The 23435-nt window shown below is 39.6% G+C and overlaps 1 protein-coding gene across 1 annotated transcript; it reads right to left on the reverse strand.

Annotated features, from left to right (window-relative positions):
- Positions 1–599: 599 nt before the first annotated feature.
- Positions 600–18875, reverse strand: aff1 (AF4/FMR2 family, member 1). Its single transcript, XM_085359881.1, has 19 exons — positions 18647–18875; positions 14140–14260; positions 12446–13285; positions 10516–10557; positions 10291–10377; positions 9603–9636; positions 8419–8476; positions 7844–7985; positions 6868–7767; positions 6689–6777; positions 6388–6601; positions 6172–6266; positions 6024–6087; positions 5792–5928; positions 4979–5050; positions 4554–4647; positions 4394–4431; positions 4081–4295; positions 600–3002 (listed from the first exon to the last, which is right to left on the reverse strand). Exons 1-19 carry the CDS (start codon positions 18661–18663, stop codon positions 2881–2883), a joined length of 3381 nt encoding a protein of 1126 aa, XP_085216007.1. The 5' UTR covers positions 18664–18875; the 3' UTR covers positions 600–2880.
- Positions 18876–23435: the final 4560 nt, after the last annotated feature.

A 23435-nucleotide genomic window follows, 5' to 3' on the forward strand; every position in this document is an offset into this window, starting at 1 on the left:
CATGTCTGTACACTGCAACACAAAAATTTTATTTTATTTTATTTTTAAACATATTTTACAAAATGAAAAACAAACATCCTTCAAAAACCCTTTTTAGACATGTTTCCAGTAAATAATCATTTGGACAAATCTGTTGCGGAGCAACTCATAAATGAAGCACCAACAACCAAAGATAATGAGAATAAAGCCACAGATGAGAAAGTACAAGAACCCAGGAATTCAGAAAACCGATAAAGTTGCACAATTTATAAATCCTGAATGACAAATTTTGCAGTTTCCATTCATGGAGGCATCCAAGGTAAGAAACTGCTGAGGATCTGTACATAAAATGTAATCCCACATTCCATGGCACCAGTGGTCCTTACGTACAAAGAATAATAATTTTATTTATGAGAAAATAAAATTCAGAATACTTTGATCGTTTTTCAGCCCTTATTTAAATCTTGTAACTACACCGAAACGACCAATTTAAAAAGTGAAACTTCCAAAACCCAGTGGCACATATGGCACTAGTCTAAACCAAAGTTTCTTTTTCTGCTTCAATAATTACTCACTGATCATTTCTGTATCCCCCTCCCTGTGTAGGAAACCCCCCCCAAATAAAACTTGTGTAACCAATGTTACCAACCCAAACTGTATTGCTGAGAGCCAAACTTGGAGTAAACAATAACGACTAACACAGTCACGTTGGTCTTGGAAACAGCCCTTCTGCACAATAATGCTCTGAAATTAAGTACAAAATACTCAAAACTCTCATTAGTAAGCCATAGTTTCCCACTGATTAAGTTAAAGTTTGCCAACCAAAGTGTGGGAACACAGATCAAGCTTACTGGTGCAAAAACTGAAGGAAACATTAAATAGCATCACCTTTGTTAATGACTACAACAATCTAGTTTAAAGGCAACACAGACTGACAAACAGGCTCAAAGTGAACCACTACATCCACCATCACAGCCAAAGAAAGACCTTTTTCTTTTGTTTACACAAGGACTTGAAGACACGCCTTTGGTTAAAGGCCAGGTTCACATTTTGCATGCATGGAAATGATCACTGGATATTGAAATGTTTCTTTCTGTTCATGAAGCAATAAAAATGAAAGTGTTAGGGGACAAAATCCACAGTCCTCATTTTGCATAAAAATGCTTTTGCAAGCCAAACTCAATCTGATCTTTTTATTCAAAATTCCCTTTTTCTGTTCAGCTGCATCTCTGGAAGCAGATCCAGTGACCTGTGTTTACATTTGATCTGCATCAAGCGCATATAAGGAAAAATACAAGTTAAAAGCAGTGACGTGTCCACTGAATCTGACCGTATTGGCTTGTAATGACAGATTTCAGCCAGGTCACCTGACTCTACCTTCCTGTTCTTTTAAGCAAGCTCAACAAAAGCTTTAGGCATTAGCAGTGGTATAACAGTAGCACTGTGCTTCCTTTGTCCTGAGGATGTACCATGTTTGGCCAGCTGCACCTCATAACTGCACAAATTGAGATGAGATCAGGTTGCAAGATATTTTCATACCTGGTTGTCTGTGCCAACCATGTGCAACTACAGTACGTCTGTAGAGTCACAAGCAAGAATTTGGTTACACAAGAAGAGCACTGTGAATTGTGTACCTTTTCACAGCCAGCATGGACAGCAGGAATGATCACAGGGACCAGAAACTCAACGTGTGCGTTGCTTTTATTTGACACTTGAACGCTATAGTTTCCACGAGGAGGAGGCCAAAAGTGCAATCTTCTTTGACTTGATGACAGGAATAAAATGAAGTCTGCTTTGGTCTAACAAATTAGGCACTACAATTAAACGGTCCTGCAGCCAGATCACCTCATACCACAACTTCACCATTATTCCAAAAACCATTAAACACGATTCACCAGTGAGTCAGGTACTTCCCAATCATCATTCACACAAAAACAGCATTCCTCACAGGAGCAGAAAGGTAAGACACAAAATGAAATGTTTATAGCTTGAAATCAACAAGACTACACTTGCACCTGATACACAATGGCTTCTGAAAATGCCTGTGCAGATACAGCCCCTCTGAAATAAAGGTTTTTCCAACTCTGCCTCTCAGCTTTGTTCATATGTTAGTTGTACCCCAACATACCTTCATTCATCTGATTGTGATTAATGCATGTGCTCATCATTTAGCCTTCTTATTGCACCTGCACTGTGTTGTCAATCTGACAAAGCCAATTTGAAACAACAGAAAACAGATTCCAATATGGAGGATTTAAAATGAATAAATTAAATGCCAATTTAATGTAACCATCTGGCACTTCTGCAACACACTTCATGGTCTTTAGCAGAAAAAAAAAATCAAAATACAAAAGCCTAAGTTTAACTTTCAGAATGAAACAGATATGAAATAAAATCAACCAGGAAAAGTTGAGACTAAATATCATTTAAGTGCTGCGTTTCCTGACATCAATAACAAAAGTTGGCATAATCAGCATAAAAAAGTAACACCTTTGTGAGTACTTCCACCACAACTGTGTTTATCAGCCAAGTAGGACCAAAGTCCATTTTCAAAAATATCCGATGTGCTTCCATTCAAATGCCACTAAGCCCCGATTTGTAAGTATTTTCTGACATCATCTGAAGGTGTGGTTTTCAGCATACGTCCATGTTTTTTAAAGTGTCAGGAAAACAAGGCGACAGGAAGAACAAGAGCATCAGTGTGTGTCGTCTTCTTGATGGGGAATCCAAAATCTAGCCTTTAGAGCATGCATCCGCATCGATACTGTTGACGAGATTAGTCAATGTCCATGCCAAAAATGGCACAAGCCTGAGGGTAAGCTGAGGTTGTGATCAGGGTAAACATACCAACGTGATTTTAAGTCAGTGAGAGGCAGCTTGAAGGTTCACAGGCCTTCGGTGTCATACCTTTTGGCTGTCCAGCCTCAGCCAGTAAACACCTTGTCTTGTGTAGCGGACCATGGAGGTCATATCTGAAGACAGGTTTAAGGGCCCCATAACAGTGTCCAGCTCTGCCAACATACCTGAAACACATGGAAACAAAAGCACGGTAAAGCTCCACAAACAAAAACAAGTCCATCCATCCATTCGCTTCCGCTCATCCTTTTCAGGGTCGCGGGGGGGCGCTGGAGCCTATCCCAGCTGTCATAGGGCAAGAGGCGGGGTACACCCTGGACAGGTCGCCAGTCTGTCGCAGGGCCAACACACAGGGACAGACAACCAGTCGCACCAACATTCGCACCTAGTGGCAATTTGGATTATCCAATTAACCTATCCCCACAAGCTGCATGTCTTTGGACGGTGGGAGGAAGCCGGAGTACCCGGAGGGAACCCACGCAAACACGGGGAGAACATGCAAACTCCACACAGAAAGACCCCGGCCTGATGGTGGAATTGAACTCAGGACCTTCTTGCTGTGCGGCAACAGTGCTAACCACCGTGCTGCCAAAAACAAATCAGTCAAACAATTTTAATTTGTTAATTCGTTTTTTTGTTTGTTTGTTTGTTTTTTTTTAAAATAAATGTGATGTAGCACGGTACAAGTTAGTCAGTGATGCATACTGAGAATGTCAGCTGCCCACAGGAACAGCAAAGCAACAGGGCAAGCAAAACAACTGGATCTTTCAATATTTCCTTAGTTTGTCATCTTTACTTTGCAGTTTCTCTCAATATTACCTTAGTTTCGCACACAATTTCCTATGCATAAACTGCAAATAAAAAATACAATTTTTTGTTATGTCCTAAATCCTTGTCAAGCAGATGCCAGCTATGAGGGGAAAACCCTTCTCACTGCAGCTGCACACAACTAAATTTTACTGGCTGACCAACTTTGCATCCTTTGCCTTTGGTGATGGCGCATTATGATTGATAAAATGTTTCTTGTAAACCTAGTGGAGTTTATAAAATCAACAGATTAATTGCTTATGAACATCCGACAAGTGACTATTTGCATCATTATTAAAGCACAATAATTAAAGTGTCCTGTGTGGTTAGAAAAGCACAACCAATGTCTTTAAGTCCCTCCACACTACAAACATTCACTAAGCTTTCCAGGTCGTTTTAACCTTCTTTAACCTTTGGTCTCTTTTCCTTTGTTCTTACCGCTGCCTTTACGTGCCAACTCTTCTGCCTGCTCCCAGATGTCATGAGCACTCAAAAACAATGATGTGATGTTGACATAGGTGAAAGTCATTTGTTCAATGGCTTGAGGAACTGCCACAGTACTGCCCACAACCAACCCACTGGCACTGTGGTTAGAGCTAGGACCTGAGGTGGTGGCTGGAGATGGCAGGCAGGTGGACAGGTTGTCTCCCACTCTAAAGGAGAATTGTTAAAAAAAAAAAAAATACAGAATGTCTTTACACAGTTGAGAGCAATGTACTCGTTACTGTAATATAGAAAGAAAATGACTTGCCTAGATGTTTGAGGATTGTGTGTTGCCTGAGCAGAGCTCTGTAAGAGAAATTTAATCAGCAAAACAAATATTGACCAGCTCCTGTGCTCATACATCAATGCCATTTTCTACAAGTAATAAGGCAATCTGCCATTACAAGCCATCTCCTTTAAATACTTACACTGAAGTGTTCAGTGAGGGTCTTTGAATACTTTAGTGCAGCTTTGTGTTTGTGTCGAAACATGGCCATTTGCAGGAGAGACTGGCACTTCAAACTACAGGACACACATGACTGTTACTTATAGGTCACATGACTACAAACAAACAACAGAATAATAGTGAATATTATCATCCATCTATTCTACAACTCCTAATTTCTTATTTCTATTTGCTTACGCTTTCTTTGACAACATATTTAGACATGTGAGGAATTGTTTAATAAGAACTTTATGCTGCTACATATCAGTCAGTTTCCAGTGATACAGCCTAACTTCCTGAACTAACGTTACATGAGGAGGCATCAAGACAAACCTTCACAGGTTAATAGGGTCTCAGACATTGTAATAAATGGAGAAAACAGCACATTAATCATGATTCAAACCTTACCATAAAACTAGAAAGTCTTTCTCTGGGGGTGGAGCAGAAAGGTCCACTGAGTTTTTAAGTTTCAGCACAAACCTGTGAAATTAGAAAATCAGATCAAGTCATGGATCAAACTCAGAACCAAAATACAAATACCATAGATACACTGTGACAAATGTTTGTCTTCTTCTAGAGAAATATAAATTACTTGCTTGAGTGTCTTGAAAGTTAAAAGGCACATTTTCTCTGCTCTGTACTTGGCAACATGATTTACAGGCATGCGTCTGCTTCCACTATTAATTCACTCATGAATCTATCCTGGTGTCAGGCTTATTACAGGCAATTTTTACTGTGCTAACTAAAACAGCGTTATAAGATGCTTTTGTTTTTCTATAAGGCTCTCATTGGAACATTACAATTTTATATCACACTATGATAGACCGCTTCTGCATCACATTAAAAATTATTTACTTTGAAAGTATTTAGAGTCCAACTTACTTGTGATCTCACATTACTGGCTGATATCAGTCATTTATCTATGTTTTATGTAGCTGATTATAACAGTGGATAAATCTAATTTTTAAAAAGAGTTACACTGTTACATTGTTACATAGTTTGCCCACAACAGGACCGTGTGTTGCAGCTTTGTTCAAACCCTATATCAGATAAAATTCCTATATCAGACAGGCTCCATTTAAAATGTTAACATTTCAGAATAAACTTATCAGAACTGTTAAATGTATCCAAAACCTGGAGCACTTTTACTCTGTAGCTTTGCCATTACAACAACAAAAGTTATAATAGTGCAAACAAGCTCTGATACATGCAGTTTCGTACTTGAGGAGTTCCACAGTCTCTGCAAACATTGTGTAGGAAGACAACAACGTCTGTGGATCTTTTTCCATGGCAATGCCACTCTCAACAAAGAACATGGCAGCATCAAGGTAGTTGAAAGCTTTACTGAGCTTATCCGACTACGGAGAGAGAAACATGTACATATTGGTCATTAGTTAGTTGTATGACTCTGAACTGGATAAAACTTTATAAAATCAAGTTAAAGAAAACCTACCTCTGCATCTGCTTTATGCTTTAGTCTTTTGGCCTCTTTTATGTAATGTTTCACTGGATGTTGTCTGTGAGATAATGTACTAGTGTGAGAGGAGCACCAAAAATGCATAAGCAGGATATTAGCTGACATTACAAGCAATGAATCTTACTTCTCTTCAAATTTGAGCAAGGATCTGTTAGCCACAGCTTCGCTGAGGGGCTGTGATGATGATGTTACAGCAAAGCTGACCTTTGGGGACTTATTCTAGGATTGCAGGGCACATCTTGGTTAAAATTTGAATTCTGCTTATTAAGAGCCAAGTTTTCTGATTAAATTAGAAATCACTTAATCAAATTACTGGTTAAAGGAAAAGAAGGATAATTACCGTTTCAGACTTTGGGTGCTCTGTGGATTTTCCATTGCTCTTCTTGTGTTTATGAGACACCTTTTTCTTTTCTGTTTTCTTACTCGATTCTTGTGTTTTCACCTGGCTCTTGTGAAGCTTTGACTTTTTAGCAGCATCTTCAGATGGTTCAGGGTGCTGACAATCTTTCTTGGCCTTCTTCCGCTGCTGGGCCTCTGCTAGACTGCTTGAACACCTACAGGTGACAAGATCATTGAGGACGGTTCAAGGTACAGTGTAAGATGGTTAAATGATAAAGATCTGACCAATTTAGGGGACCTACTTCAGTTTCACAGAAACTTTTGTCAATGAAGCGTTCTTGTTTTCCAGCTTCTGTTTCTTCCTGGGAAGACCTTTGTTGTCTACCTCAGCCTAGAGAAGAGGACAAACCAGGCAATAAAATAAAAACTTTCCGTGCACATGTATGTTTACTAGAAGAGCACCAAACCTCGTGCTTCTCACATTTTGTGGTTTACTCTTCCTGCTGGTTTTAGTGTGGCTGTGTGTTGCAGAAGTACCACCGCCTACTTTATCTGGATCCGTGACCGGTGCAGATTGTTTTGCAGTGCTGGGAATTCCTTGGTGAATGCCAGAGGTCTGGGGCACTCTTGAGAGCAGACTTAGCTCTATCTTCACCATTAGGGATCTGGGAGTCCTCTCGAGGTCCAGAGAAGCCTTGGCAATACGCCCAGGCTTCTTTAAGTGCTTGTGGGTCGTTTTGTGAGGCATCTTGGTGCCCGTCTGGGAGATGGTCTCTGTGTTGGATTTGCTACAACTGATGCTGACTGGTGGGGCAGGCTGAACAGGGCTTTGGGCGGGGCAGGAGTTAGGAAAATGCTGTGAACTGAGTTTAGTCCTTTTAATGTCTCTTTTACCATTACTGCCTTCCTTACTTTTTTTGCAGTGTCCTACTTTCGTCTTTACCTTGGGTCTATCTGTGAAACACGGGTATTTTGTTTGAGCTGTTACCGCTTCCTCACATTTCACAGGGGTTGCTGCATCAGTGCGGTCTGGACAACCTCCTTTCACCGATTTTGAGAATTTCTTTGAGCTGTTCACATTAGCAGAGAGAGATTTTTGGCGACTTTGCAGACAACAGTTGTCCTGAGAGCTTTCACTGCTTTGCTGAGAAACTGCGGTGCTGTCTGTGTGGTGAGAAGAAAGCTGAGGCTGAGACTCCCCAGTAGAGTCAACCACTTGAACGCTGGAGTGTTTGAAGTCTTGAGTGAACTGTTGTTCTTTATGAGATGTGTTCTCAGGAACAAGTACCGCGCTTTGACTTTCACTGCCAGAATTTGGTTGGCTGGACCTGATCCAGTTTCCCAACTGCCAGTCCTCATGGCTCACTGCTGGGGCGTCAGCCTGCAAACACAAGTTGATTTCAGAAAAGGACGAACATAAAGATTCTGTACATGTACATATAAAAGTGAACGGTTACCGCAGTTTTAATTGAGGTGCCAGCTGGGGGCTGAGGTGGCTCCACAGTAGAGTTTTCACTCTCCGAATCTGATCCCGAGCTACTCTCCGATTCACTGGAGCTCATAGACTCTACCCCGCTGGAATGTGCCCCTTCAAATGAACTTCATCAAAAACACACAAACACCGGATCAATATTCAGTTTTTCGCTAGTTAATACATTCGGCAAATATGTACCAGAAAAATAATTGATGAGATAAACAATTCGATAAGTGCACCGTTTTAAAATAAATTTAAAGCCACAAAGACTGAATTAAATCATTAGTTGTTTAAATTAATCTGCTACTTTTTTGATAATAAACCACTTCAGCAATTAACAATTTTTGTTTGCTGCTTTTTCCCCTTTGTAGTAGTAGTAATAGTAATAATAATAATAATATTTAAATTAAATAGGACTACTTAAATATGGAGTGATGCAAGTGAAGTCTGTTTAGAAAAATAATTCAATAAATAGGAGAAAACCAGTGATTTCCTTTTGAGTTTAGCATGGTTCTTTGGCTGGCAATTTACATTTCAGCTAACTGCCACGGCACTTACGATGAGGACATCTGTTGGCTGGGATGAGATGACTCAGGAGGTGAGGAGTCATGGTTTCCTGGAAAAAGTAAACAAGAATTAGTACAACAAAATAAACAACAGAAGTTTAAAGTGGTTTTAAGCCTTTGCACTGAAATCTACTGGCAGAGTTTGGATTTTAAAGGTTATGTCTCATATCATGGAATTCATGCACTATATGGATCGTTGGGATGTGTGTACTTTTAACTTGTGTTGGTAAAACACGGCACCCCCCCCCCCCCCCATATTTGATGGCAGGTACTTCAACAGCTGGGAGTCACTGGGAGTTACTGAGTAACTGCACATCCGCCTTTGCCAGTAGGACCTGAAAGTTGGTGACATTTAACCAATATGTCTAGCTAAAGGAAGACTTAATACACTGCCTCCACTCACTTTCCCTATAGAACATTTTTCCATCTTTGAGAGAGCACCAGAGTTGTACTTAATTCATTTCATGTAAAAAAGTTGACGGAAAAATCCACTGATATCCAGAAATGTTACATAAATGATACTGATCATGCCCTGTTGTCCTGGGATTCCTACCATTTAAGCATTTATACACTGACATCTACAAACTACCCAAAGCAGGGTGTACATGCGCATGGCACTCTCCAGGCAGGAGCCTACTCCTGCATTACCATATGCCAGACTACACTGTAAAACAGCTCAGAAACCGCTTTAGGAACATTACAAAGGGTGCAAGGCAATGATGCAGTCATCAAGCTCTCCAGATCCCACTCTAACTGAGCAACCTCAAACCACCGGACCCCAAGGGACTTGATGCCAATGTTCAAGTGCCAGACACAATAGTAGACCCTCACAGGTCCTCCATCCATGCCTTGATAGGTCAGAGCTGTTGCTTAAATGAAAGGCATCATAGTGAAAACAATACTAAGTGGAAACTAAGAAGTAAAACACCATTCACTACTTCTCTCATTTAGATAAGATGAAATAAAACTGTGGGTGGTTTCTCAGATCTGTGGCCACAGAACAGAGCCTGTTTAATAGATCACATGACAGAGTCGCCTGCTACCACCATCAACCACAAACATAACAGACTAGCACCTGCTTTGCATTCACTGCCGATTTTTCAAGATAGTATAGAATACAGCATTTCTAACTAAGGTTGCTTGATCTATGACTGAATACTTCTTCGCTTCACTCACTCTGTCCTGGACATGAAGAGGCATGCTTTGCTTCCTGTAAAGACAGATAAAGAAACATGCTAGTGTTAATCAAGGTCATACTTGTACTTGATCTATATCTGCACATTTATGCCCACGTTTAGGCTCAACTGATAAACGCTTTAGCAACAAGACCTATGTTACAGCTTTTAAAGCTTTCTTGTGCTGATTTTAGCGGTCATGAAAAGATTATTCTGAGAAACACAAAAGCAAAGCTAATTTAATCACAGATGTAATCTAACTTGACTTGTGTAACTGAGAAGTTGACCTATGGCTGACACTAGTGAAAGACAAAAATATCCATCCTTGGGGAAGCATAAAAGTGATGTGTAAATTATCTCCTAATGTCTAAGGCCACTGCACAGCTGCATGGACTTATTGCCAGCGTGTGACTCAGTCACACCACAGTACTTGATGTGAATTTGTCAAAATTTGAGGGAGCTTTTGCACGACTATAGTTTAAAAGAAAATAACTTGGCCAATCTGGACTTCATTGAAGACTATAAGATACAAAATACTTTATAGCACCTTAGAAGAATTAAGATTTATTCTGTCTCCTACAGTGACTGACCTCTGCTCAATAATTTCAAGTTTGACAGAAGGAAATAATGAGGCTACCAAGACCCCTGCACTTATATAGACACGTGAAACATAAAATCAGATTTTTTACCTTGGCTAGGAAAGGGGACTTGGGGGGCTCATCTGTGCTTGGTGTGCATATAGTTTTTAGGAGAGGTGGCCAAGCATGAGCCATTTCCTATAGAGAGAAAAAACAAAGGGATATTTATTGTAGTGTAATGCATGCTGCATACACTCTCACTGGAGTCCCAACACATTTGTTAATTTCATCCTTTGCCTTTGAATTGAAAATAAGAATGCAAGCAGGTATTTTTACCCTTAAGATGTCCTCCACACATTGAGCTTCATCTGTCTTTGTCTACGGAGAAAAACAAAACGTATTCATTTCTGAAAGTACCCAAAGATCTTTAAACAAAATAAAGATCAGCAAATCTGTCTTCAACATCTCACATCATTAACTCCAAAATTTATAGCCAAGAGACAGCGATAATGCAATAGCTGTCCCTCATCAGCACTGAAAATTGTATAGTTTTCAAAAGTAATAGTAATTAATATTGTTATAAGATAATAAGAAAAAAAAGAATTTCATCTCTGTGCTAGATACAGAAAGACTTCTGCATAAGAGGGTGGAAAATCGTATTTTGTATGTATGACATTTGACTAAACAGTAGGTTGAGGTGTGTGTTTCTGATTAAACATTTAAAATAAGCAACAACTGTCAATACTCTATATCAGGCTACATTAGATAAATACTACAAACACATAAGTCCACATGGTACATTTCTGTTTGTTTTCAGGAGTCTCTCCCAGTTTTTCCTTCTGAATGGATAGTGTTTGAGATAAGGTCAGACTGAATGGGCCCCAGAGCAGTTATGCAAGTTGGTGACAAAGCTCATTTATTGTTCTGCTGAGCCTAGGGGTGAATTTATCACAGGTCACAAAACACAGACTGCTTGCAACATCATACTGTCCACCTGAGAAAGACATGAGCACGTGCTCAAAAGACATTATGTAATATTTACACAGTAAACTTTCAAGACGCATCGTTTTCAGGAGTTTCCATACTCTTGTGATAAATAATGTAGAACTCATCCGATTGTAAAATGAAACAGTGATTACATTGTGTTTCTAACAACAGAACAGTTCATAAGACATCTATAGCCGTATACAGATGAGGCGTTAGTAAGAAATCCAAGTGAGTCACTGCGAAGTTATCTTGCACTGGATTTGTCCCAGCAGCAAATACAGCAGCTTATTCACACAGATTTGCTGCTGCAGGAGGGTAAGGGGGAGGTGCGGAGCAGTGCAGGTGCAAGGGTTGGGTGTATGTTTGTGCGTGTGATAGAGAACAGATGAATAGAGTTCAGCTGGAGTTCTGCCAAATTCTCAAAAAACAAAAAAACGAACAAGATGTTTTCAACGTAGTGAACAATCAAGTAGAATCACCGCAAATTGTGGAGACATTAAAGATAATTTGCCAGTAATACAACTGTATTTGTAATAATGCACATTATTAACAAAACCAAATTCCCTCCAGCTCTGGACTGTTGTGGGCTTAATATCACAAGCTTGACAGAATGAATAGCTTTAAGTGGCAGTAGCTAACCTTGAAATGGTAAGACTTTTTTTTTTTCTTTCATCTTTTACTACCATTTCTGACTTTTCTTTTAAATTAATACTTTGACATTTGTTTTCTGGCAACATTACCACTTGATGATGAATGAATGAACTAGAAATCTTAGCTTGGCATTGAGAGTGAAAAACAAATAACCTTGTTCTTTCTATCGCTAACTGGTAGGTTTCATCTTGTTTGCTTTACACAGGTACAAGTGATAAGGCAAAAAAAAAAAAAAGCTTAACTTTTACTGGCTGTGTGGCATCTATGCCAAGTTAACCTTCTCCTGGCTCGATACACTCAAACCTATTTATTATTTATAATGCATCCCGAAAAGTGCATTTATCATAGCACCATCATCAACTTGTTTAGGCATTGTTGTTCTGGAAGAGAGAGTGTTGTTAACCCTTAACCCCAACAAAGTTTTGACAGTTGGGCTAGCAACATGGTAGCCCACTGCTAGCAGTTAGTAACAAGAGTATAGGAGGCAAAATTGGATAAAGTGCTATAAATGCATTCCATTTGTGTTTTTTCAAATAAATTAAAGTACTTTGTCATTGTTATTTTACTCAAAAAAAACCCTGCACATTTCACAGTTGCTAAGCTGTAATATCTAAGACAATTAACTCACCTCCAAAAATTGTGGCGCTTTCTTTGTTTTACCCAGGTCAGACTTGCCTATCAACTCTGGCAGTGGTGCATATGGTTCTGGTGAAGGCTTTAGCTCAGGTGACTCTGTGACCAACTGGTCCTGCCCATCCATGGGCCGCACGTATGCTGTTGGCTTCTGGGTCATGACCACACTGGGCTGCTTAGATGACAACAGGAGAGGAAACGTCTGGGAGGGTAGTGCGTTAGTTTTGTTAGCTTCAGGCAGTGATACATCCTTAGGGGATTGTTTAATTTTCAATATGGAAACATCTACATTGCTGGAAGACTCAGAGGCATGGTCTGTGGACCCTTGATATTCATCAACAGTGTCCGTGTCCATGTGATTATGGTCACTGGAATGTAGGAAGGGTAGCGGCTTAACATCGTCAGACTGATCAGACATTTCGTGGTAAAGACTGGCACGGTCCCTGAGGTCTGAGAAGACTTCGTTCTTCTTTTGTTGTTGTTGATGATGTGCTGAGTGGTTAAGCTGACTGCCCTGACTGTGGTTTAAAGGTGGCTTTGAGAAAGTGGATGAATGTCCATGGTGAGTCGGGGAAGTGGTAGTAACTCCTCTCATGGGGTGCAAGGAGTTACTAGAAGGCTCCTTCTGGCTTTGTGTGGACATGGAAAGGACCTGGTTCTGAATTGGAGGTTTGGTTGATTTATCTGTGTTTAACTGACCCTGATCCGACTGTGAGAGGTTTGCATAAGCGGGAGTGGGTATCATCTCAATGGAAAGTGGTGAGGGAGTATCCACATCTTCATAATTGCCCAGCATCCTCTGGATTCTATTGGAAAGTTCATCTCCTTTGTTTGTCTACAAAAAGGATCAACATGTTAATAGAAGGCCTATATTCAGCCTATAAAGCATTTTTCCAAACATAACTGCCCCAAACTCAAAGTCTGTCTGGTTGCGTCTAGTTCACAAACATAATCCATACACAGCTGAGTGTGAAAGAGTGAGGGGTTTTGTGTTCTAGCAAACACAAAACCCCTCAGGCACCAAAGTCCTGGCATATGATATCCTCTAAAATGGACTAAGAAAAGCTGCATAGGTGCTCACACCCAAATACATACAAACCAATAAAGGGAAATTAACAAATAGATATTCAAAAAAAAAAAAAAAAGTCTTCAGCCACACAGGAGAGGGAGTATTTTGAATGAAAATAAATAAATAAAAAGCTGACCACAAGGCCTTGGCTTTTATCAGGCTACATACAGTCCTTCTCTTTTCACATTCGGAAAAAAAAAACAACAACCAAAAAAACAAAACAAAACTTTATTCTTATTCAATAGTTTTCTAAAAGTTGCTACAATTAGCCATCAATTAAAAATAAGGCAATGGAAAAAACTCTTTTAAATCCTCTTTATAGTGAGTTAGCATGATCAGTAATGTTCACTTTCCAGGAGACCACAGAGTGGTAAAGACTGGGATGCAAAGACTAAAGAAGGAATATCTGGCAGGACTCTTTAAATGCGTATCAAATACACCAGATATTGTATTCACGATGTAAAAACTGCCTAAACCTGTTCTGCACATACTGTCACAATGTCACTCTGTTGCAGTCATTAACATAAAAAAAAAAAAAAAAGAAAAAAGAAAAAAAAAGAAAAAAGAAAACCTTGCTATACATAACCACAAGAATTAAAACTTGCAGGTGCATGCTTTACCTTGTATGGCTCCCCAAAAAGGGGTACATTCTCAGGCTTAGGTTCTTGGGTTTGGCTGGCTTCTTGGACCCTCTGTTGCCATGCTCGGAGGCGAAGGAGGTGCCTCTCTCCATCGTGTGCACTGCAGAGGATTACAAAGAAAGACAGATGTTAACTGAACTGCTTTTACAAGTATACTAGCTTAACAAAATAGCCAGACACAGAGATTGACAATAAAATGGAAAGCTTACCATCAAACTATGGAGACATGGTTAACTAAATGGTTTAAGACTGTAATGCAGCCCTTATTTGTTTTCTGACATTATTGCTGAAACTGGGTTTGGCTTAAGAGATCCTAAAATTTAGTGACTGCAATTTTAGGGCATCATATCATACTCTTATTTACCCCAGAGGCAGAGCAACAAGGTCTAATGGGAGAAGGTGCCATCCGTCATATCAACAGACATTTGTAATTAGACTCACAGGTGCCCTGAGGATTCACCAAAAACATTCACATCTGTTCTTTCTAGTCCCCAAAGATAACATGCAGCTCTTCAGACATAAAATAGATGATTATAACTAATAGTCTGGATATTCTGTCACTGGCAGAAAGCTTGTTTACAATAATAAATTATACTGTAGAAAAACAGTGTAATGGAAGCATTTCCGAGGAAAATCAATACATGCTACATACTTTGGATATACTCACGCAAACTAAGCATTTAATGTACCTTTTGAAATTTCTGTTTTCTTCCCAAAACAGTGTTATCGTCCTCGCTGAGAGCGGCCCCAGTGGAATGCCTCCATGGCAACAAGTGGAGCAGCAAAAATTTGGGACTAAGCCAAATGCATAAGGCCAAACACCTCTGAAAGCTCAAACCAGTAACAGGCTCTTCCTCAGAAACAGTAAGGGGTAAACAATACAGCTGATTATATTAAAATTACAGGCTAGTCTTTCAAAACAGTCATGAAAGCTTTTGTTCTGAAGATTGTATATGGTGATAACAATGATGCACAAGTGAAACAACCCAAGTATCTTATAGAAAGTAAAAGGCATACAGAAATGTTAAATACCGAATAATCAAAGACAACAGAGCCTGTTTTCCACAGACTTGAATTTAATTTTTATTGATAGCACATCTACAATAAAAATTACCATTAAAAAGATTCTATTAACTGTCTTTTTATACACTTTCTTTTCTGCTAATCCAGCTTAGATTTGAGAATGTAGTTAGAATATTCCATCAGTCAAAAGGTGACAGGTGGGTTACACCTGAGACAGGTCACAGTGCTAACACAGAAGAGATAAATTGGCATATTCCAAGCCTATAGCTGATTTAGAATCACAAGTTCAACTAACATGGTGGGGGAATGCAGACTCCACACAGAAAGACTGCAGCCAGCAAGCAGGTTTGAACCCTAAACCTCCTCGTTATGAGGCGACAGGAGCAAGGACAGCACCACTGTCCACCCTCCACACTGCGGTGTCCAGGTTTATATGTCCAGTGTCTTCAGTCCAAGACAGGGGTTTTGGAGTCTGTCAGACTGTGGGAGTAGACACTCAGGCAGCTGAATGATGCCGAAGGCCACAACAACAAAGACCTAACTAGGGAGCCAGCTGGCAGAAAATAAGAGATGTGAGGGACCAGGGCTGTTTAGCAGTGACTGAACTTGACGTGTCCCTTAGCATACTGACAGCAAGGGGGGTGGAGGGGGTCACAGAAAATAAATAAATAAATAAAATACAGATAACCCTCTGTGGGATCATGTCAACTATGAGTCTGGCTGACTCCTTTGAATTTGGGAGACAGAAGAATGAGAAAGCTCTAGCATACAAATGCCAGTCACAGAAGACAAAATACCACAAACTAGGTGACTGCAGGACAAAACAGCAAAATAACAACCTTGCATAATTACCCACAAGAAAGCAGTACCGATACTGAAACGGCAAAAGGACGCAAATTCCACCTACAGTACACACACGCGCGTGCACACATGCATGCACACGCACACATGCATGCACACGCACACATACACAGTTCGATGAAAGATCTTGCAGTGTCAGTGGTAACACAAATTCAAATCAATTTGAGACAGCGGTCACAAAATCTGAGGGCTCAAATCAGATAAATATAGAAAGACAACAATCCAACCTAGAAAGCGACTCAGTTTTATCAAGTTATCCTGTCAAATGTTACACATACTTCTAATCTGTCTCAAATTTAAGAGAATGCAGAGCCACCTCTATGGCAAAGATACTCAAGTTTCCAAAGATAGTATGAGGTAAAATTACATCTTGAAACTTTGTTGAAAATGGCTGACAGTCAGTGCCATGACTGACCACACTGCTTTGCCTTTGAAGCACTTTTGCCTAATTCTAGATTTATAGCATTCACAAGGTTCTCAGAAAAAGTCATCTTGACCTCAAGTTTAGATGTCAAGATCACCGAGACTCAAACTTGCCTGAGATTTTTAGTAGATAGACCTATGGTATGAATTTGGAGCTCCTGTATGGTCCTATTGCATTTAGAAACTTAGGGTCCCCGCCCCCTGCCCTCCCATCCAGCAGTGTGTTAACAATACCTTATCAGCCTTTTACAACTGAGGGGTTGGAAAAAAAAAAGGGTAAATAAATAAAGGGTAAAAAATGATTACTTATTTCTTACTGTATTGTCTAAAAATGTGGGAAGAGGATTACTACTCATGGTTATATATTTCTTAGATTGATTTTATATTCACTTTTTAATTTTGGTGAGACAAATCAAGTAATTGGAAGATGTCACCGACAGGTCTCCCCATTTTAAAATCATTCCTTCGTCAAAGTCATTATAAGTGGTTTGAGATTTGTGAATTTAAAAGCCATTCACATCACTTCTATTGGCACGGGGGTTGCCAACAGAAGTGCCCCCAGCAGAACCAAAGGATTCCTTCACTGCAGAAGTCTAGCTTTTCACTTTTGTCTTTAAGAATGAACCCATGGCTTTTATTTTCTAGATAAATCAATTATTCTACAAAATAGGCAGTACTTGCGACATTAGTGAACAACTTTCTCTTGCCGTTTTGAAATGATTAATGACCTCTATAAAGAGACTTGGGACATATAGAGAACTTGAGCTGCCAAGCAGGGCAGATATATTTCAAAACCCATCAACCTGATACTGAATACTCACTTAACCCAGCTGTCTCAGCCAATTTACAGACTATTCAACAATATTCCTCTTATTTCAGAAATTATTGAAAGGGGAAAAAACCCCAGCTAAATGGTCATCTGCAGAGGAATGGTTTATTTGAAGAGTTGCAGTCAGGATTTACACTTCATCATCTTGTGGCAACAGTGGACTCCTCTCTATGATTGCCCTGCTAGACCTCAGTGCAGCATTCACTGCCATAGACCACAATATTTTACTATACAGATAAGAACATGACACAGGTATTAAAGGTACTGTGCTGCAGTGGTTCAAAGCAAATCTATCAAACAGTTTGTTCATATAAATGAATCATATAAAAGGCGTTCCACAGGGTTCTGTGCTGGGACCAGTGCTTTCATACATTATAAAAGCTTCACTAGGGCAGTATCCTTAGAAGGCATAGCAAACATTTTCATAGACTACTTGCTTGTAGTTCCCAGGATATTTAAAAGTAAAATGGGATGCAAATCCTTCAGCTTTCAGGACCCTCTTCCGTGGAACCAGCTCTGAGTTTGGGAGACAGACTCCCTGTCTCTCAATACTTTTAAGATTAGGTTTAAAACTTAACATTTTGATAAAGTTTATAGTTTGAGCAAATCGGGTGACCCTGGACCCTCCCTTAGATTTGCTGCAATAGGCCTAGGCTGCTGGGGGCTTACCATGATTCACTGAGCATTTCTTCTAGACTCACCCCTTTTCATTCTCTCACTGCATTTTGCACTCCATCATCAGTTATTATTAAGCTCTTCCTTAATAGTGTGTCTTTTATCTCGTCTCCCTCCCCTCACCCACAACTGGTCGCGGCAGATATATTCAGATATAGTCACACTCACACACACACATATATACACGGCGTTTTTTTAAGAGCTTTGGACGCCCACATACTTCCGACTCCAGCTGTTTTCCAACTAAATCCAAGTTTTTAAGAAACGACGGCTGAGGTTTGATAATCCGTGAGTTATTAAGCGGTACGTTTTCTCCAAACATGAACGTAAAATGTGCAGTCTGAAAACACAAAACAGCTGCTATAAACACACAAGCCCCGTTAACCCAGCTGCTAAAACTCACACGACCCTGCAGTTTCCAGCTGATTCCACCTCTTCCTCGAAATGCTTACAGAGCTAAAACCCTGCACGGCTTTTAGTTTAACCTGTAAACAAAATAACAATTAACTCTAACATTTCAACAAAGTTTCAAGCTAAACCTGGCCTCAGATAAACCCTTCGGAGCGCTGCCACCGAGCAGGCTGACCTTATCCAACTAATTAACTTACTCCGACGGGTCGGACTGGGAAGCTAGCGTTCAGCTAGTAGCTGCTAGCGTCGGCTGTGTCTGCCTACCTCGGCTGAGATGTCATGGTGCGTCTCACAACAACCAAAGTTGGTTGTCATGCGTCTCTCACAGTCCTCGCCGAGGTCTTCTTCTCACTTGGTCACATTGTTTACCGGTGAAGGTGGGTTGTTAGTTTGAAAACTGTCAGGACGACGTTGTTTAATAGTTGTCTGCTGCCACTACGTGTTTGGGCTTTCCACTCTGTCTGCCTAGTGGATTGTTCTACTCTTCTTAGCCATCCGGGGACCAACCTCAGTTTTATACACTCAAATTTGTTAAAAAAGATTGCTAAAGCTGTCGATTTGCTTTTCTAAGTATATATCGAAAATAAATGTGTCGAAAGAGTCCAATAGGGGCAACATTATTAATCGTTTTTTCTCCTTTAGAGGGGTTTGCGCAAACTTTTCACAATTACCCCTGCCTGAGACACATGGTACAGCCACCTGTGTTTATATTTACGTTACGTGCTCCATCGTGATTTAACTTGGTTGACGGTACCTGAAGAATAGAATGAATAGAATGATTACGTAAAACAAGAAAAGATAGAGAATAAGTAAGTAATTTTATTATAATATGATATAACAAAACATGTAAAATGTACATAAACAAAAACAATGCTTTATTTTATAATATTTATTATTTACAGTGAGCTCTTGCCATAATTTTAGTATTGAAAACCCTACAGCAAATAATCATTTGATCTCATGATTATATGTAATGGAAAAAGAGAGATTTAAAAAATCTGATTTAGGGAAATCATCCCCTTTGTCCTGTGTGGTCCTGTTTGATATATTTGACTAATATCCATTCATAAATAAGATCATTTGAGGGGACACATGAATAAATTGTTCTTGGCAATATGTATCCATTGAACTTAAAAAATGACTCAGTAAGAAAGCAGACAGCTTAAAGGCAAGTATGACTGGCTTTTAAACACACAAGATACCTTTTTTTCTTTTCACACTTTCTTGTGATTTGTTTGTTGGTGGTGATTAAGACAGGCAGAATGTCCTGACTCACTCTTCACCTTTGTCACACCTTTCATGACATTTCGGAGAAAGGTCTGTCTGGAGGCCCAATAGGAGGGTTATGTTATGCTGCCCCTGGTCGCCTGCCAGCAGAGCACACCAACAAAAACCCTCCTTCATTTAAGCCTTAATAGTGCTTAGGCTTAATAGTGTGTCTACACTGTAACAGAAAAAAGGTTTCCCCCACTGCCCACCCAAACCCCTTCAATCCATACAAAACAGTACATCAATAACAACAGATATGGCATTGATTATGTTATGCAGAGAAGAGAGCTGGGATGGGGTGGTTTGCAAAACCACTTGCAGATGTTCAGTAAATGTAGACAGACTACATGAAATTTTCCAATTTTGTGTATTAAAGAGTATCAGCTCAGCCATCAGCTGATGTATTCTGGCACTGAGATTTGCCAAGGTTTGCTTAGGATGACTTTTTGTCATGACCAAACTAACGCTGTGATTGATTAGTCAATTCAAACAGATTTTCTTTTATACTAGGCTTATCATTTAAACATGCAGTTGGAATGGATCTTTTAGTATATATTTTGATCATTAGGAATAATTCCACTAATTATTTTAAACAACTGATTATTATTTTGAGACAGATCACAAAAACTGCAATGGAACAGGAGCCTACTTGAAGCACCTTTGTGGATTTTCTTGTCCACATTTTGGAGGAATATGTGAAATATGGTGTTTGTTAAAAGACAGGAATAATGCTCAACATTTCACAGAGAAACTGGTGTTTCACCCTACTTGTAGTTTTTTTATGGCAGTAAATTATTTATTTATACTGATTGTAATTCTGGTGCAGTACTACCCTGTAAGAAGTCTGCCATCCAGTGGATGCACAGTAAACGGGACTTAATTCCAGTACTTCCATTAGTTTACACCATACCCAGGAGGTGGCAGTATATTATGTCCTTGTGTAGTAATGAAATGCAATAAGATATTTGTTTGTGAGGATTTTATGCATAACAACTGAATAAAATAAACAAACAGACAAAATGGAAGTGGGAAAAAGAGCAAAAATATGTTTACAATCACATCTTATCATAGCTTTCTTAAATAGTTAAACTCAATAAAGATGTGAGAGTGAAAGGAAAATGAAATGGTTTAATATTAAACTATCAACCCTTATAACACAACATTAACATCATTGCATTCTTCATTTAGAGAGAACATTTACATAGCTTTTTGCCTTTCAGTAAGTCAGCAGAGCAACAAGTTTGCCCTGAAAGTTTCAGAGTGCTTGACACATCTAAAATCATTCCCCATCTGCTCCTTTTAGCCAAAGTGCCACGAAACACCCTTACAACTGAAGTCACATAAACCAAAAATATATCAAAAGAATATTATTGTGGATAATACAAGTATATGTGCCATATAATGTTCATAATACCCACGTCATCATGCTCATATGCTTGATCATCATCTTAACACATATTTCTGAAAGAATGTAGTATACAGCTTCACTGATCATAGCAAGTGCATTAAATGCATTTTGTCAGAATAGTAAATAATATCGTTACTATCACTCACATGGCTTTCCAAGTTTAGTGAACTTGTGGACCTCACTGTCATTTTCTGTTCACTCAGGTAAGGGATTTAAAAGCACACTGAGAGCACTAGAGAATAAATCTAAACTTGCTTAAGAATATAGAGAAATTACAGTTATTAATCTTTTCTGCCCCAGCCTTACCCCTGAATTACAATCCAAGCATAACCATCCATTACTAGCATCTCTGATACCCTATTTTATTATTGGACCTTGGAGACCCACAATAGATTTTCCTTATTGCTGTTGGCGACTTAAGTATAAATTACAACCACTTCCAAACACACTTGTTACTTGTTGCTTCAAAATAGCTCACAAGGAAATAGTGAACATTGTATTCTATTCTATGAGTCTGAAAGGTTTACTTACTAGATACCTTAGAAAGTAAGCTTTTAACATACAAAGTATGGAAAGAACAAATAAAGTAAAATGTCTAAAGCGTTTATATAAGCAATAAGAATGTAACACTTCCAGCTTCCAGGTATGATCAAATTAGCTAGATAAAAAAAAACAAGCTGTGTGACAATTTTATACTAACCCCTGTGGGTATGTGGCAGCTTTAAATTAATGAAAAGCAAACGATGCCAATTTTTAAAGAAAATCACCATAAGTTATAGAGAGAGCTCCATCTCCTTTCTGACAAAGGGACTGTTCTTTTTTTTTTATTCATTCTGTACATTTGCATCTAATACTTCCATTAAAATGTCTAAAAATGCAGGACCTTTCATATTATTTAATATCCTAATTGGTGGTTTTACTTAAAAGATCTGGATACCTCTACCTCTGATATTTTATCCAGCACTTTGTTGTTGGCGCTGATTTGGACTTCTTTGCCAAAAGGTGACCAGATATGGAGGACATTTAAGAACCGTGTCCCCCAGAGCATCTTCCTGGGTAGAAACCTGGATGCAGAGCGATGTCCCAGCGTTCTGTGTGCTGAAATGCTGTGTGACGTCGTAACGAAGGCCGCAGCTCTCTGCGATTGTTGTAGGGCTGTTATGTGCGTGTAGTGTAGTGGCAGCTGGAGCAGTGGCTTTGACCTCCAGTTGCTCATGTCCCACAGCAGATATATCCACAGGCAATACCGCGTAGGCATGCAAAAAGCTCTCACCAATGTTGCACTTGAGGTCAGTAGGCCAACAGTATTCCCCGAGGTCTCCTAGGAAAGTAAACTAGTTTGTGAAGGCCTATACACATGCGCAATATAAAACAGGTCAGTCAGGTGGAGATAGATGCAGCAGAACCCCTTTAATTAGCGATGATGTCTCTCAGGAATTATTTTCAGAACACAGCCTGAGATTTGATTTTGCAACAAACACCCCGCACGCCTCCAACCCAGAGTTGATGGTGTCATGTTGTGTCTCCTTACCTTCAGTTGAGTCTGACAGCCGAATATTATGATTGTCCTGAAGCTGCAATTTTTTGATGTATGTCATCCCAGTACACTCCATTAAACAGTCACTTGGTTGTATCACCCTCCTGGGAAGCGGGTTGATCAGTGTTTCTTTTTCTGAACATTCAATTGCGCCGACAGCCAGCAGAAGTGGCCACAGTATGCCAAAAGACAACCATATGCCGATATGTCCTGGCATTCTGTCCAGCATTAATCAAAAACCGAGGCAGCTGCCAATGTTGAGCTAGACCTGAAACTTCACAGACTTTAAACTTAGAACTATATGTAAGGATTTCACTGCAGCCAGGAAAGGATTACATGTACAGCAGCTAAAAAAACATTAGAGGCTCCTCAGAAGTACGCAACATGTTGCTCTCCCTCACACCAACACCTAGTTTTATACAGTACTGTGCCAACTTTTCCTCATCATCTACTTTTTCCCTCCCACTTGAATTAACAGCAAGTCTGTGGCTGGCAGTAAGCCACGAGGGGCTGGTATAAGGAAAGTTTTATTTAAAAATGTCAGTTCAGAGAATAACATAAAGAATACTGTAACGTGGGTTGTATTCAGTGGTTGAGAGGACCACTCAGCCCACAACAACACTGGTACTGGGAATTCCACAGAGCTTGTCCTTTAATAAACACACTATTCACTAACCTTACAAGGCCCTGTTGAACGGCTGCTGTCTTATCATGAAGCAAGCAGTGTTCATACAACTCGTAACGTTACTTTGAGTTAAGGAGGTAAAGATATGAGGTCCATCTGAGTCCATGTGTTCATGTGCCAGCACGCTTCTCACACACTCTACAGGGGGCAGTGG

Source organism: Diplotaxodon limnothrissa, linkage group LG7 (assembly GCF_057381915.1).
Source record: "Diplotaxodon limnothrissa isolate DT_005_m linkage group LG7, D_limnothrissa_male_GT1.1, whole genome shotgun sequence".
Taxonomy (NCBI): Eukaryota; Metazoa; Chordata; class Actinopteri; order Cichliformes; family Cichlidae; genus Diplotaxodon; species Diplotaxodon limnothrissa.